Source organism: Abramis brama (genome assembly GCF_963993115.1).
Source record: "Abramis brama genome assembly, chromosome: 19".
In the NCBI taxonomy this organism is placed as follows: Eukaryota; Metazoa; Chordata; class Actinopteri; order Cypriniformes; family Leuciscidae; genus Abramis; species Abramis brama.
The window spans coordinates 13,147,085-13,162,079 of record NC_139981.1 but is presented as its reverse complement, the minus strand read 5'-3'; the positions used below and the strand labels follow the sequence as shown (position 1 = coordinate 13,162,079).

Below are 14,995 nucleotides of genomic sequence, written 5' to 3'. Positions count from 1 at the left end.
CCAGCAAACAGTGCTAGAAATGTGTGCTGGCCCCTTAATGTATTACTGAGAAGTCCAAAAGTCTAAAATGGTAGAAAGGCCTATACTTTTTCAATGCAAAGATTGATAAAGTTGAGAAAAAATATGGATGTGCCCTCTGTGCCTCTTTATACCTTAATGAATGTTATTTCTCTGGCTGTCATGGAATTAGAGATGATGTGTAGTATTCAACCCTGACCTGCTGTTTAACAGAAGTGTAGAAGGAATTGACCCTGATTCCCCTGCCAGGAATCCAGTGGTCACAAAATCAATGGCATCAGTGCAGAAGAAGCTTTGTGCGCTCTTATCCTCAATGAGAGGTGCTAGAAAACCCAAGGATTAGCCCCGTGGCTGTCAAATTAAAACCTCTGGGGTATAAAGTGTGTGTGTGTGTGTGTGTGTGTGTGTGTGCGCGCATGTTTGGAGATGCAAGTCCAGAGAGTTTAAGCATGCATGACCTCCTGTCCATCTCAGTCTCAGAGAAGCATTAAATTAATGTGGGCTTTGAGCTCCTCTGAGGGTGTGAGAGTTCATTCAGGTGTAGCAGTGTGACAATGGGGTTTCGCTGTGTAGTGCTTCCCTTCAATCCAAATGCCGCCATTTTCAATTTATATTTTGAGTTTTATCAACTTGACTCAATGTGACTTTTTTTTTTGCAGTGTATACAATTCCTTGCACTGAAAGGAAATGGAAGGGGAGTTTTATTTTCTAACTTTCTTAATATGTTCTTTTCCTCTCTCAGCTGTCGTCACAAACAGTGGAGGACAGATCTTCCTGCGTCCAGTGTGGTTATCACTTTCCACAACGAGGCCCGTTCAGCTCTACTCCGCACTGTGGTCAGGTGGGATAATCAATGTTTAATGCACTATGATGTAGGATTTTCAACATACCAAAATATGGTTGCCAATACCAGTAAAATTTCACTATTTCTGTTACTAATTGTGATACCACAGCAAAAGCTGTTATTGAATACTTTCTTTAAAATATTAAATTTAAATATTAAGAAATAAATGTAAACAGTGACATGCAGCCTAGTGTTTAAGTATTTCTTGATCAAATAAACATTACATTACTTCATGGTTTTAAATTAAGTAGACAGTCAGTAATAAAGTACAAGATCTTTTTAAGTAAGATATTGTCAGGTTTTTGAAAGAAGTCTCTTATGCTCAGTGCTGCATTTATTTACTAAAAAATTGTGCTGTTTAATATTTTTGTGGAAACTAATACATTTTATTTTCAGGATTCGTTGATTAGAAAATTCAAAAGAGCAGCATTTATTTAAAAGTATAACATTTTTCATAATGTAAAAGTCTTTACTGTAACTTTTGATCAATTTTACAGCGTCCTTGCTGAATAAGGCACTGTTTACACCTGTTATTAAGATGCGTTTTGGTCAATCTGATAACAAGTGGACGATGCTGAAAACAGGTGTAAAAACGGGGTCTAAAATGTTTTTAGCTTGTCCACTTTCTACCACTTCCAGAGGTAGTTGAAAACGCATTCGACCGGATTGCTTTCATAGTGTAAATGCTCATGTGGTCGAAAGCATTCGAAGAGCCACAAAAGACCACCTACTCTTCACCTACTGACTTAATGCGTAAATATTATGGGAAGAGCGCTAGCCAGACGGGATATAAACTTTGTCGCTGAAGACCCAAATTTGGTTTGAAGATGAAAAATGTACCAAGCACAATGTTCTCTCACCAATCCTGATTTCAAATACACTCACAGCGTTCAGAGTTTGCTTGCGGCTATCAGAGCAGAAACGAAAGCTTATATATGAACGTTTCCGTGCGCGTTCATATATAAATTGCCATTAGATCGGAATTTACATTATTTTGGCCATTAGATTCAAAGATCTAGAAAAAAAAAAACATACATTTACCTGCCCATAGACCCTTCCCTCGAAGAAATCAGGACAGAAGCAACTGATTAAAACACCAGGTGTAAAGGGGTATGTGTCTCCCTCATCTACTTGTGATCCAGTTGACCAAAACGGATCTTAATACCAGGTGTAAACAGGGCCTAAGAGTGTTAGATTCTTTATTAAAAATCTCTTACTATATCTTACTAACACAAAAATTTTGAATGGTAGTGTACACACTCCTGAACATACACATCCATTCAACCCTATCTCTTTCCCTGTCTTCAGTGTGCTAAAGAAGAGTCCTCTTCATCTGGTCAAAGAGATCATCTTAGTGGATGACTACAGTGACAACCGTAAGTGTTCTCATCTTTAGCCCTCAATCAAACTTAATGGTACAGAACTATATAGATCATATCTCATAATCATATAGAATTTTTTACTGCTCATCGTGTTTTTTGTTGAGCTTTTACCCCCGTACAGGTTATTTTAGGTTATCATAGCATACTCTTGTTCCTTTGTCATCATAAATCATAGATCTGTATTGCAGAACACTGCAACAGCGGAGCTGGGATTTGTATGATTGTATAAAGTGTGTCATCAAGGTACCAGCCGTGTTCCCGAGCCCCCAATCCCATCACGCTTTTTGTTTTTGGATGCCAAACTCCTTGTTTGACCTCTTCAGATGTCTGAACTCTGTATGAACCATCTCCTGAAGGCAGTGCTGCCCTGCTTTATAACACTCTGCCGCAGGGAGCCTGACAGACACTGGTCTTATTAGTCCTCGCATTTCTTCTGTGTTTTTACATCTGTGGATTGTGATCCTGCTTTTGCATACTGGCTTTTAAGTATGGTCTTTTCTATTTGGATAACCTCATGGCATTTTCACTCGTTTTTGTTTTTTTACAATATGTAGTGGGGGAAACTGTGCTCTTTTTTTTTCTTAAGTCATCATCTGTAGGCAACGAGAAATTCAGATGGAAGGAAAAACGAATCCACCTGATTATATTTCAGCGTGTCTGCTATTAATTGAACTTAGAAGCGTTTGTAACATGGAAATATAACTTAAAAAAGGGACATATTCATTAGTGTTTTAAGGAAATAAGAAATGTTGCTCCGACCTTTCATTTTTCTTTACCAAGGCAAAAAGTCCTTGATCATTGTCTGGTGTTTTTCTCTTTGCCAGCACTCCAAATTGGATTTTTCAAAGAGTTTTGGATTTTTCAAAGAAATTTGGCCCACACTTTCATGCCTTTAAAGTTTCTCAAGACCAAAAAGAAGTGCATCTCTTAGTCATATATGCAGCTGTATACGATGTGCCCTTTCTAAATATATGGTGACTTTTACAAAATTGTGCAGACCTTTTCTGGATTAAGGAGGTGGCACATCTTACCACATTTCTTACCACATCCATTAACAGTGTGTATTAACTACAGCATATAAAATAGAAGAGATGTATTGCCCTAATCACTTGAGCTGACACAATGTTTTCTTTGGACTTTCAGCTGAAGATGGTGCCTTACTTGGGAAAATTGAGAAAGTCAGAGTCCTACGCAACGATCGTCGAGAGGGTGAGTGATTTATTACCCTCTGAATCACAGTAACACTGTTAATCAAAACTATACCCAAGTTAATATGTAAGAGCGAGTGGGTCTTTTACTATCAGCTCTTATGTAGTCATTAAAATCTAGGCATCTATTAAAACATGCTGAAGTTTTACTATTGCGACTAATTGTGACCAGCCTCAGCATGAAGTTATTAAAAGCACTGCATACTTCATAGGTGCAAATATGGAGAAAATAAAAAGTAGAGAAAAAGCAAATGGTCTGCTTTGAGCTGGAGTGTATTTTTGGAAGGTGTTTTATATATCTGTCAAGCAAAAACTGCTGTTCTGTAGCCAAAACTGCAGTTTGTTTATTCGTTTCCAAAACCTTTTGTTCCAATAAAATTCCAGTCCAGCTAAGCAAGCTCTCTGTTCTTTGATACACAAATTACTTGATAGTAAGAAAACAAAGTTTCAGTTCCTGGTGAAGCTCATAGTGAAATGAGGTTACATTGCATGTACAAATGTACTCATGCAGATCATATAGATTTTATTGTGAAGTTATAAAGAAGCAAATTGGTTAATTAGTATTGAATGTTTCAGTGGATTCTTATTTGTCCACATAAGCCACTAGATGAGCTTTCACTTATAATCCTATACAATTTTTCTTTACTTCATGCCATGCGGCCATACAGTAAAGGAGTTCCAAATACTTTGGTTTGGTTTGGTTTGGTTTGGTTTGGTTTGGTTTGGTTTGTTTTGGTTTTCATTTCATTTCGTGGTTTGGCTTTTGTTTTGGCTTGTGTTATATTTAAGTGATTACAGTAGGTAATAAAATAAGGAACAATCACAAGTATTACGTCCCTAAAGTGGCATGAGGGAACACAACATAAAATAAATAAATAAATTCCCGGATCTTTTAACCCTGGTAGACGTGATCAAGGTGCTGGTGCAAAAAGAACACAAGAACAAAGGGAGTTTAAAGGTGACATATTATGCCCCTTTTCACAAGACGTAATAGAAATCTATGGTTTCCCCAGAATGTGTTTGTGAAATTTCAGCTTAAAATACCCCCCATAAGTCAAAGTTGTCAAAGTTGCCCCTATTTGGGTGTGAGCAAAAACACACCGTTTTTGTGTGTGTCCCTTTAAATGCAAATGAGCTGCTGCTCCCCGCCCTCATTCAGAAAAGGGCCGATGCTTTACACAAGCTTCGGATACTCCAACAATAACAAGGGGACCCGATTATAGCCCTTAAAAACGGGAAAAGTCTGGTTTTCATGATATGTGCCCTTTAAATTGAGAAAAGGGAGATATTTATTCACAATAAAGTGCTCAAAAGAGAGAGACAAAAACACACAAATACCGTTCACAGGGAGTAGGAAAATGAGCTGGGCTAAAATTTATTTTAAAAAAAACCACATTTTAACTACAACCCCGTCCCAATTAACTACGAACACAACAAGAAAAGAAAAATACAACAAACAAAATAAAGTCTTCAGGCGTTCAACACGCCCTACCTAATCTATACCAATTAAGAAAACTCAAAACAGCAATAGCACCCACTCCTTACCTATTGTGTTAACAACGCGCTTCCCTTGGTGTTGCGAGATGGAAGTCTCGTGACATGCTTCCCTGTTCACCACTCCCTGGTCGGTTGTAAGACAATATGAGAAAATAACTAATAAAGGAAAAATAAAGATTCAAAGTTTCAAAGAGGTGATAGCAGAGAAAGTGAAAGTAAAAAAAAAATGTTTTCGTTAAAGGGATACTCCACCGTTTTTTCATATTAAACTATGTTATTCCCTTAACTAAGACGAGTTGATACATACCTCTCTCGCTCTGTCTTGCGGCGAAACTTTGTTAGCACTTAGCTTAGCCCAGTTCATTCAATATGGGCCAAGCAGAGAAGCTACCAAACACCTCCACGTTTTCCCTATTTAAATACAGTTACTTGCGTAGTGTAACTCGACCTAGGACGGTGACACAAAACAAAACGTTGCGCTTTTCTAAGCGTGTAAAATGGATAACTATATTGTATGGCGGAATACCATAGCAAGTGCTTGTAAGCACTTCGACTTGGCGCAGTAATATCTTCACTCGTGAAAAATCCTCTCACCGGCCCCCGCTCCCTCTAGTGAAGATATTACTGCGCCAAGTCGAAGTGCTTACAAGCACTTGCTATGGTATTCCGCCATACAATATAGTTATCCATTTTACACGCTTTAATATGAAAAAACGGTGGAGTATCCCTTTAAGGCTTAAATTTGCATTCATGTTCAACAGGTGATTTTTGTCTACCTGTAAACAATCCCTTCAGATATAACTATAAATAAACATAATACCTCACCAAGATGGGCGTTATATCATTACCTTTTCCAAAATTACTTTTTACCAAACTTGGTTCCAAAGTACCGGTACTTTTGATTAATTATGGTGCCCTGCACACTTGTCGTAGATCATTAAGTTAGGATATAGGGATAACAAACTTCTGCATAGTTCAGATTGCAGCAGTGCTTTGAGTCTCAATCTTGTGTGTGTGCGTGTGTTGTGCGTTCTCAGGCTTGATGCGATCCCGAGTCAGAGGAGCGGATGCAGCCACGGCCAATGTATTGACCTTCCTTGACAGCCACTGCGAGTGTAATGAACACTGGTTGGAACCCCTTCTAGAAAGAGTTGCTGAGGTCAGCCATGTTTTTCTTTCTGTCTTTTTATTTCTTCTTGTGACACAAACAAGCATAGAAACGTTGGGTCTTACAATTCTCAGATTTGGCAAATTAACCAATGCTTTTTGAGGCTATAATCAAACATGCTCATTACAGCAGCGGACGTTTAGCAGCTCACTGCAGTTGCAAATGTCAGGCCAAGATGATAAAAGATAAGAGTGGATGAGAAGTTAATGTGTTTTCTTTGGCTGGCTGTCTTGACGCACCAACTTTGCTTGCAGTGCCATATCATTATACCTGTTTGAGTCCAATCCTGCTGTCGACGGCCAACAATTTTCAAACAAGTCATAACGAAAAGTATGGAGGCAAACTAGTGCCATTCAACACTTTGAGTTAGTACAGCATGTAGAGAGTGTGGATAAGATCTCTGTGTGTGTGTGTGTGTGTGTGTGTGTGTGTGTGTGTGTGTGTGTGTGTGTGTGTGTGTGTGTGTGTGTGTGTGTGTGTGTGTGTGTGTGTGTGTGTGTGTGTGTGTGTGTGTGTGTGTGTGTGTGTGTGTGTGTGTGTGTGTGTGTGTGTGTGTGTGTGTGTGTGTGTGTGTGTGTGTGTGTGTGTGTGTGTGTGTGTGTGTGTGTGTGTGTGTGTGTGTGTGTGTGTGTGTGTGCGCGCAAAGGGGTGTTGAATGCAAGTAAACACGCCCCAATGGCGGATGTGCAGGTCTGGTTCAGGATCAGACTGACCTTAAAGAAATATTTGCTTCAGTTCCGTCCCTAGGCACACATAATTACTCTGATATTGCCTCAAGGCTTTTGACTCACAAAATAAATAACAGTGAGTACAAGAACAAGACACTAAGAGTACAAATTACAGGCAGAAATGAAATAAGAAGTTTCATAACCCCATTTATATTGTTAGGTGTCTTCATTTCCAGTTGGATGACCCAGATAAGCACATAATCAAATCGTGGAGTTAGTGATCCCAGAAGCTCTTCATCATGATGATTATACTAAGCATGAGTTAAATGTTGTTCTGCTCCTGGAGAAGTACCTATACATAGAATTTATTTTGAAGCGGAATAATTATTATAATTGAAAATATATTATAAGCAGAAAGCAGATATTTCTGTGCGTACGCCTTAATTTCAGAACAGATCTGGTCAAGAGTGGAACTCCTACTGAATCTGTTTTTAATGGTTTTTGACATTAACTTTTCTACTTGTTGCGTCCACTCATCATTGGTCCTCATCAGGTTGAGTTCTTCCAGTTTTATATCAGTACTTGCCTTAATACAAACCTTATGCAGTCAATACAGTGGATTTCCAGGTAATGTACATAGGGCTCAGCGATCTAGGCAAAAAATATTTCTGTTTTGATGATGTTAATTTTTATTTATTCATTCTTTATGTTGCCATTGGTTATGAAAACCATTTTGTTTATTGGAAAATTTGCATTGGGGTATAATTTAGAAAAATGCTGCAAAACAAATTGCCATCATTTTGGTGTCATTTGGTGTATTTATTTGTTAAAATGTTTAATTTTTCAATCACAGGCACTATCATTTTAACCAAAAAGTGATGTGTTGTTTCAAAATGTTTAATGCAAGAAGTAAAATACAGTAAAAATAATCTAAGCATGTTTTCATTCAGCAAAACAATTCGTCTTTCACAATTAACTAAAGATAATAACATATAAATATATGTTTAATCTATTAAACCAATGTATTAATTTACCAATTTATTAATGCATTGCATTAGTATAAGAAAATTATATAAAAATTGCCATGTGGAAACATTACAGCACTGTGACAAATGAATTTGTTAATTCAGAGGTGAAGCCACCATTGGGATGATTTGATTCGTCAGGGTGTCCCAGAATTGTCATGATGAATATTGGAAGATGTCTGAGGAGCAATACATTTACATTTAGTGTTAAATCTCCATGCCTGTCACGTACAGTTGATTGCCTGTCTTTTCTGGAGTGTTAACTCATGGTACTTGACTTTAAATACTCCAGTAATGTGTCAGCGAACCTCACGAGATTAATGGGATTTTCCCAGGTATTTCTGATGGATTTGCTTTGATTCGTAACGGCAGTGCAGTGCACATTTCTTAATTCATGATCAGTATATGTCAGGACTTTCAGCGATCAGTTGCTACATCTTTAAAGAATGCATTGTATCAGAGATGTGAGATGAAATCTGTTTTCATATGCTTGTACTCTAACTGTCATTCTAGTGTCAGAACAGCTTCACATTATTTATTCTTCTCGGCAGGATAAGACTCGGGTTGTGTCACCCATCATAGATGTCATTAACATGGACAATTTCCAGTATGTGGGGGCATCTGCAGATCTTAAAGGAGGTAAATCTTTTTCATCAGCTCTTATTTTAACACAACGGTGAAATCACTATCCAGAGCTATTTGTGTGTGTATGTGGTATGATTGCATCCATTCATGCATGTATTTACAGTATGCACATGTTTAAGGATAGTACAGCAGATGTCACTTGTTAGATTTCATGTGCAGGGCTATAATGTGTGTGGTATGTTTAAATGCATGTTTGTAGTGAGAGCAATACAGAGAGAATCTGTGAAGGCAGCACAATGTGTGAAAGAGTGAGAGAGCATGATTAATCTCAACAAGAGGAAATGTCCTTTTGGAATGAAAACCATTTGATTGATTTTTGTCTGGGGGTTTTAGGCATAATAACTCTCTATCTCTGAGTGGAATAGCTTTTCCTCTAAGCTCAGAGGCTTGCGGATGCAGTGGGAAATAATATGGAAATGGTTCTATCCATGTGAGAGGTCTATGTGCTGGTTAACTGGCAATCAGACTTTCTCTCCAAATGTATGAATCATAGTGGTGTTCATCTGACATTTTCTCCCTTCTTTCAGAATATGTTCAGAATGGAATGCTAGCACAGTGCTGCATACTGCGGACAGTAAAAAAAAAAGTAAACTTTATTTACTGTATACAATGTAAAACAGTACAAAAACATTTTAAACAGTAGTTTTGTCACTTTGATATGCAATATTTTGATTTTGGGAATCAAAATTATTTATAGTTATTTATAGTTACTACTTTTTATCTTCTCTACATATTTCTACTTTTGAACACTTAACACTTAAAATACATAATCTAATCTGTTTAAAAATTTTTAGGTTTGTGTAAAATGTATTTTCGTAAAAAGAAATGTTACATGCAAACATTTTGTATACTGTGCACGGTATACAGTAAATGCTGCATACTGTTAAAATAGTATGGTAGTATGTATTATTTTGAACAAAGCCCTCAGTCTTTTCGTCAGTATCATTAATATGCTCCCTTATTCCCTTACCTGACACATGGCTGAGCAGGGCATTGAAACTACATTTAAAATCAGACTTCATCCCTAATGTAATGTCTAATCTTTATCCAGGTTTTGATTGGAATCTAGTTTTTAAATGGGACTACATGACCCTGGAACAAAGACGGGCACGGCAAGGAAACCCCACTGCTCCTGTCAAGTAAGAATTCTTCTTTCCTTTAAATATCTGCTTTGTAAATGTTTTGGATCAATAACCTGGTGATGTATGACTGTCAGCTGACTTGGGAGCTTTTTTATTTTTTTTATTTATCTTTCTCACACTTTCTGTAGTTAATTAATTGCCAATTGCTTAATGTACTGACTTTCTTGATACATAGAATTACACTATAGGTGTGCAGTTTATCTCCCACTGACCCACTGATAGAATATGAGGAGGATGTCATTGTTATATTTGCTTACTGAAGTGTGATTGATTTTCAAACAACAGGGGTTGTATATCCAGGATTATTTGACTTAAGAGCGCTTGTGTTTCCTTAAGGAAATGCAAATAGTTTTATCTGCTGTTTGAATTACTGGCAGTGTTATTTTAGGGTTATTTATATACTATTATAGTATTTATTAAGATTAGCAGAATTAGTTATAGCTATATTTTATATATATTTTTCTTAGTTTTATTAATTTTTTATTTTCTTAGTAATTTAGTTATGTGCTTTTGTCATTTTTATAAAAAAAACTTTTACTTCTATTTATTTCAGTTTTGCTTCAGTTTACATTTTTCAGTTAATTGCAAAGTCAATATTTGTCATTTAAAGTTAAGTTAAAGTTTTTCATCTAATATTTATCATTTAATTTATTTCAGTTTTATTTACATTACTGATTTTTTTTAAAATTGTTTTAGGTAACAATAACAATACTGATTGCTGAAGTGCTTATTTTATTTTTTGAAGATTTCCTTGTCCAACTTCTATACTCTTAAAGGTACAATATGTAAGATTTTTTTAATAAAAAATCCAAAAATCACTTGCATAGTGTGATGTACAGTGAGGAAAATAAGTATTTGAACACCCTGCTATTTTGCAAGTTCTCCCACTTAGAAATCATGGAGGGGTCTGAAATTGTCATCGTAGGTGCATGTCCACTGTGAGAGACATAATCTAAAAAAATAATAATCCAGAAATCACAATGTATGATTTTTTAACTATTTATACAGCTGCAAATAAGTATTTGAACACCTGAGAAAATCAATGTTAATATTTGGTACAGTAGCCTTTGTTTGCAATTACAGAGGTCAAACGTTTCCTGTAGTTTTTCACCAGGTTTGCACACACTGCAGGAGGGATTTTGGCCCACTCCTCCACACAGATCTTCTCTAGATCAGTCAGGTTTCTGGGCTGTCGCTGAGAAACACGGAGTTTGAGCTCCCTCCAAAGATTCTCTATTGGGTTTAGGTCTGGAGACTGGCTAGGCCACGCCAGAACCTTGATATTCTTCTTACAGAGCCACTCCTTGGTTATCCTGGCTGTGTGCTTCGGGTCATTGTCATGTTGGAAGACCCAGCCTCGACCCATCTTCAATGCTCTAACTGAGGGAAGGAGGTTGTTCCCCAAAATCTCGCAATACATGGCCCCGGTCATCCTCTCCTTAATACAGTGCAGTCGCCCTGTCCCATGTGCAGAAAAACACCCCCAAAGCATGATGCTACCACCCCCATGCTTCACAGTAGGGATGGTGTTCTTGGGATGGTACTCATCATTCTTCTTCCTCCAAACACGTTTAGTGGAATTATGACCAAAAAGTTCTATTTTGGTCTCATCTGACCACATGACTTTCTCCCATGACTCCTCTGGATCATCCAAATGGTCATTGGCAAACTTAAGACGGGCCTTGACATGTGCTGGTTTAAGCAGGGGAACCTTCCGTGCCATGCATGATTTCAAACCATGACGTCTTAGTGTATTACCAACAGTAACCTTGGAAACGGTGGTCCCAGCTCTTTTCAGGTCATTGACCAGCTCCTCCCGTGTAGTTCTGGGCTGATTTCTCACCTTTCTTAGGATCATTGAGACCCCACGAGGTGAGATCTTGCATGGAGCCCCAGTCCGAGGGAGATTGACAGTCATGTTTAGCTTCTTCCATTTTCTAATGATTGCTCCAACAGTGGACCTTTTTTCACCAAGCTGCTTGGCAATTTCCCCGTAGCCCTTTCCAGCCTTGTGGAGGTGTACAATTTTGTCTATAGTGTCTTTGGACAGCTCTTTGGTCTTGGCCATGTTAGTAGTTGGATTCTTACTGATTGTATGGGGTGGACAGGTGTCTTTATGCAGCTAACGATCTCAAACAGGTGCATTTAATTTAGGATAATAAATGGAGTGGAAGTGGACATTTTAAAGGCAGACTAACAGGTCTTTGAAGGTCAGAATTCTAGCTGATAGACAGGTGTTCAAATACTTATTTGCAGCTGTATCATACAAATAAATAGTTAAAAAATCATATATTGTGATTTCTGGAATTTTTTTTTTTAGATTATGTCTCTCACAGTGGACATGCACCTACGATGACAATTTCAGACCCCTCCATGATTTCCAAGTGGGAGAACTTGCAAAATAGCAGGGTGTTCAAATACTTATTTTCCTCACTGTATATCCTGCAGTTTTGTACTTATAATATCCCAAAAAGTTCCCAAAGATTTCAGAGAAATTCCAATTTTAAATAATGGCTCGTCCCTCGTCATTGTCACCCGTCAATGACATAATATCCGCATTATCCCTGGTTTCCGCTCGTAATGCCGTAGTAACCATGGCGACAGACGTGGACAACTGCGTTACGTCTAGCTCACGCTGTTGTTGTTTCGTTCAAACATTATGGACCATGGCAAGCAGACTTTGGGACAAAAGGAGAACTAAATTGAGGATCAATATCAGCATGGCGTTTTTGAGATGCCGAGAGCTCCACGTCCGCAACTAACTTCGACTTGACAGTCGCTTTGGGACAAAAGGATTAAACCTTCTGCATCATCAATCTACGCCTTTGTTATTGTAAGAGGTTAGCAAAAAAATTACATATTGTAGCTTTAAACATTGCTCAGTAAACGAATGTAAAATGATGCTGTCAACATGATAAAATGATCCTATAAAGTTCTTGTAATAACAAAACAACAAGTTTGTCCAAGGAGCCAGTGTACTTGCTTGCTTGCTTGCTTGCTTGTTTGTAAAAGGTCCATCCTCCAGGGAGTGACTCGAATCATTAACAACTAAAAGCGAGCGGGAGAGAGAAAGTAAGGTGTAAAGCAACCGAAATGGGAGATTGTATGGACGGTGCGTTGCTGTGATGTGAAATCTCAATCACCGTGCAGCGAGTACATTAAAAGTACATTAAGATAATAAATAGCGTGGTTTCTCTTGACAGTGCCTTTATGGGATGTGTTGTGTAAAAGTCTTCATGACACCGCACTCTTCATTCTTGTTTAATGATTCCAGTGTTGTTTAATGACTTTGTTTATGGGGCTCTGATCAGATTGCATCAGAGAGTGAAACGAGCACAGAGTTTTATAAAGGCGCAAATGGCCACTGAAATAAAACACATCGCCAGTATGTGAGATAATTGCTTAGTATATCTCATTTTTCATATTTTGCGTTATGTTGTCCAGGACTCCCATGATTGCCGGTGGCCTCTTTGTAATGGATAAGAACTACTTTGAAGAGCTGGGGAAGTACGATATGATGATGGACGTGTGGGGCGGAGAGAATCTCGGTGAGTGAAGGCTTTATTTCTCTAAATGCCCTGTATTTCATCTGTTGTGCTGGGACAAGCTGATTGGAGCTGACTGACTGAAGACACAGTGCATCTTATCAGTGTTCCAGTGTGTCCTTTATTGATTAAGTGAAAGATTTGCCTATTTAAAGTGCGTGTGTATGTATAAGTAAATGTTTGATAAATGTAAAAGCATCATGTGCTTAATTTCCTATAAAGCAAGGCAAATCAAAAAGAGAGAAAGAAATTGTACTGTAAATTGTTTAATGCATTCATTTTTCTTACCAAAGTCAGTTGAATGCACTTCACATTGTAATTGCTACTTATGAACTTGTAAGTAGGATCTATTTATGAGGGTTTGAAGGCAGTGTGACATTATACATCCACTAAAATGATTTTAGGACCAGTTGGTCACATGCAAAAATTGCTCAAGTTTGAAAATAGGTCTAGCATTAGTTGTTTACAAAGGCCACATGGTTTAATTTAATATAATGAAATTCATGAATTTGTGTCACTTGAGTGTGACTTAAGTGTTCAGATACTTTGTGGCGCCACCGTATATGAATACTGAATATGAGATCATGGTACTTCTATCATTAGATTGTATGAGATAATGCCTTACTCAGCCAAAATGTAATGTGCCCATCTAAGGGGCAATTCAGGTCACCACAGAAGAACTATTGCTTTTTTCTTATATTAGCAATGAGACGTGAATAGAAACTGCAGTGTAAGACTCAGTGAGGTGGAGTTTTTCAGGTTTTGACATAATGTCTGTGGCATGATGGATTCTGAAAGAAATTCCGAATCATTCCACAAACACAGCACTTTTCTCAGCTGTGCTGCTTGTGGAAAAGTTTACAAGAACTCTTGAAATCATCCTTCAGCCTGGAAAAATGTTGTGTTTTGCATTTGTGTCTGAGAAGTTTGCAAAGACCAAGAAGTTTCACAGAGTAGTGCTTTTTTGATGTTGTTTTTGTTTGTTTCGATGTCGCGCATGCAATTATGAGTTTTGACACTTTGAAAAATCTGCATTTATGAACTGATTGTTTGTGTGTTGTATGTTAAGTCTTATTAATCTCTGACTGCTGTTGTGCTTCTCAGAGATCTCATTTCGGGTCTGGCAGTGCGGAGGCAGCCTGGAGATCATTCCCTGCAGTCGAGTGGGTCATGTCTTCAGGAAACAGCATCCATACACTTTCCCAGGGGGCAGCGGCACTGTGTTTGCTAGGTATCCACCAAATTATAATATAATATATTTAGTGCTGTCAAATTGATTAATCACATCTAACATAAGTTTTTGTTTACATAATATATATGTATATATAAACACACACACACACACACACACACACACACACACACACACACACACACACACACACACACACACACACACACATATATATATATATATATATATATATATGTGTGTGTGTGTGTGTGTGTGTGTGTGTGTGTGTGTGTGTGTGTGTGTGTGTGTGTGTGTATGTATAGGTATATATACAGTATATATAAACACACACACACACACACACACACACACACATACACACACAGACATATGCATGCACTTCAAAAACATGCAAATATACATCAATGAAGCTCTTCACCGAGCACTTACACAGATACACAGGGAGCGTTTGAAAGCAGGCGTCTATCAGCGGACCGGCTTGTGCTCTCAAACGCTCCCGTGCGTTGATCACTGTAGCCAATCACAGACACATTTTTAATGAGCGCGTGAACACAATGGCCAATCAGAGGTCTTTACGATTCCGCTCAACAGCTCTCAAAGCGTCACGGTTTTTATATTATATTAAATTATTAAAAAAAATTGGATTAATAAAAAAAAA

General features: G+C 37.8%; 1 protein-coding gene across 2 annotated transcripts in view; it reads left to right on the top strand.

Moving 5' to 3' along the window:
• galnt2 (UDP-N-acetyl-alpha-D-galactosamine:polypeptide N-acetylgalactosaminyltransferase 2) overlaps positions 1 to 14,995 on the top strand; it is a 79,203-nt gene that overhangs the window by 58,238 nt on the left and 5,970 nt on the right. For both annotated transcript variants that reach the window (XM_084092981.1, XM_084092982.1), the window contains exons 4-11: positions 761 to 859; positions 2,171 to 2,238; positions 3,388 to 3,453; positions 5,987 to 6,108; positions 8,362 to 8,449; positions 9,507 to 9,594; positions 13,042 to 13,145; positions 14,247 to 14,373. In XM_084092981.1, the coding sequence (XP_083949107.1) occupies positions 761 to 859; positions 2,171 to 2,238; positions 3,388 to 3,453; positions 5,987 to 6,108; positions 8,362 to 8,449; positions 9,507 to 9,594; positions 13,042 to 13,145; positions 14,247 to 14,373 (762 nt within the window). The remainder of the gene's footprint in view (positions 1 to 760; positions 860 to 2,170; positions 2,239 to 3,387; positions 3,454 to 5,986; positions 6,109 to 8,361; positions 8,450 to 9,506; positions 9,595 to 13,041; positions 13,146 to 14,246; positions 14,374 to 14,995) is intronic.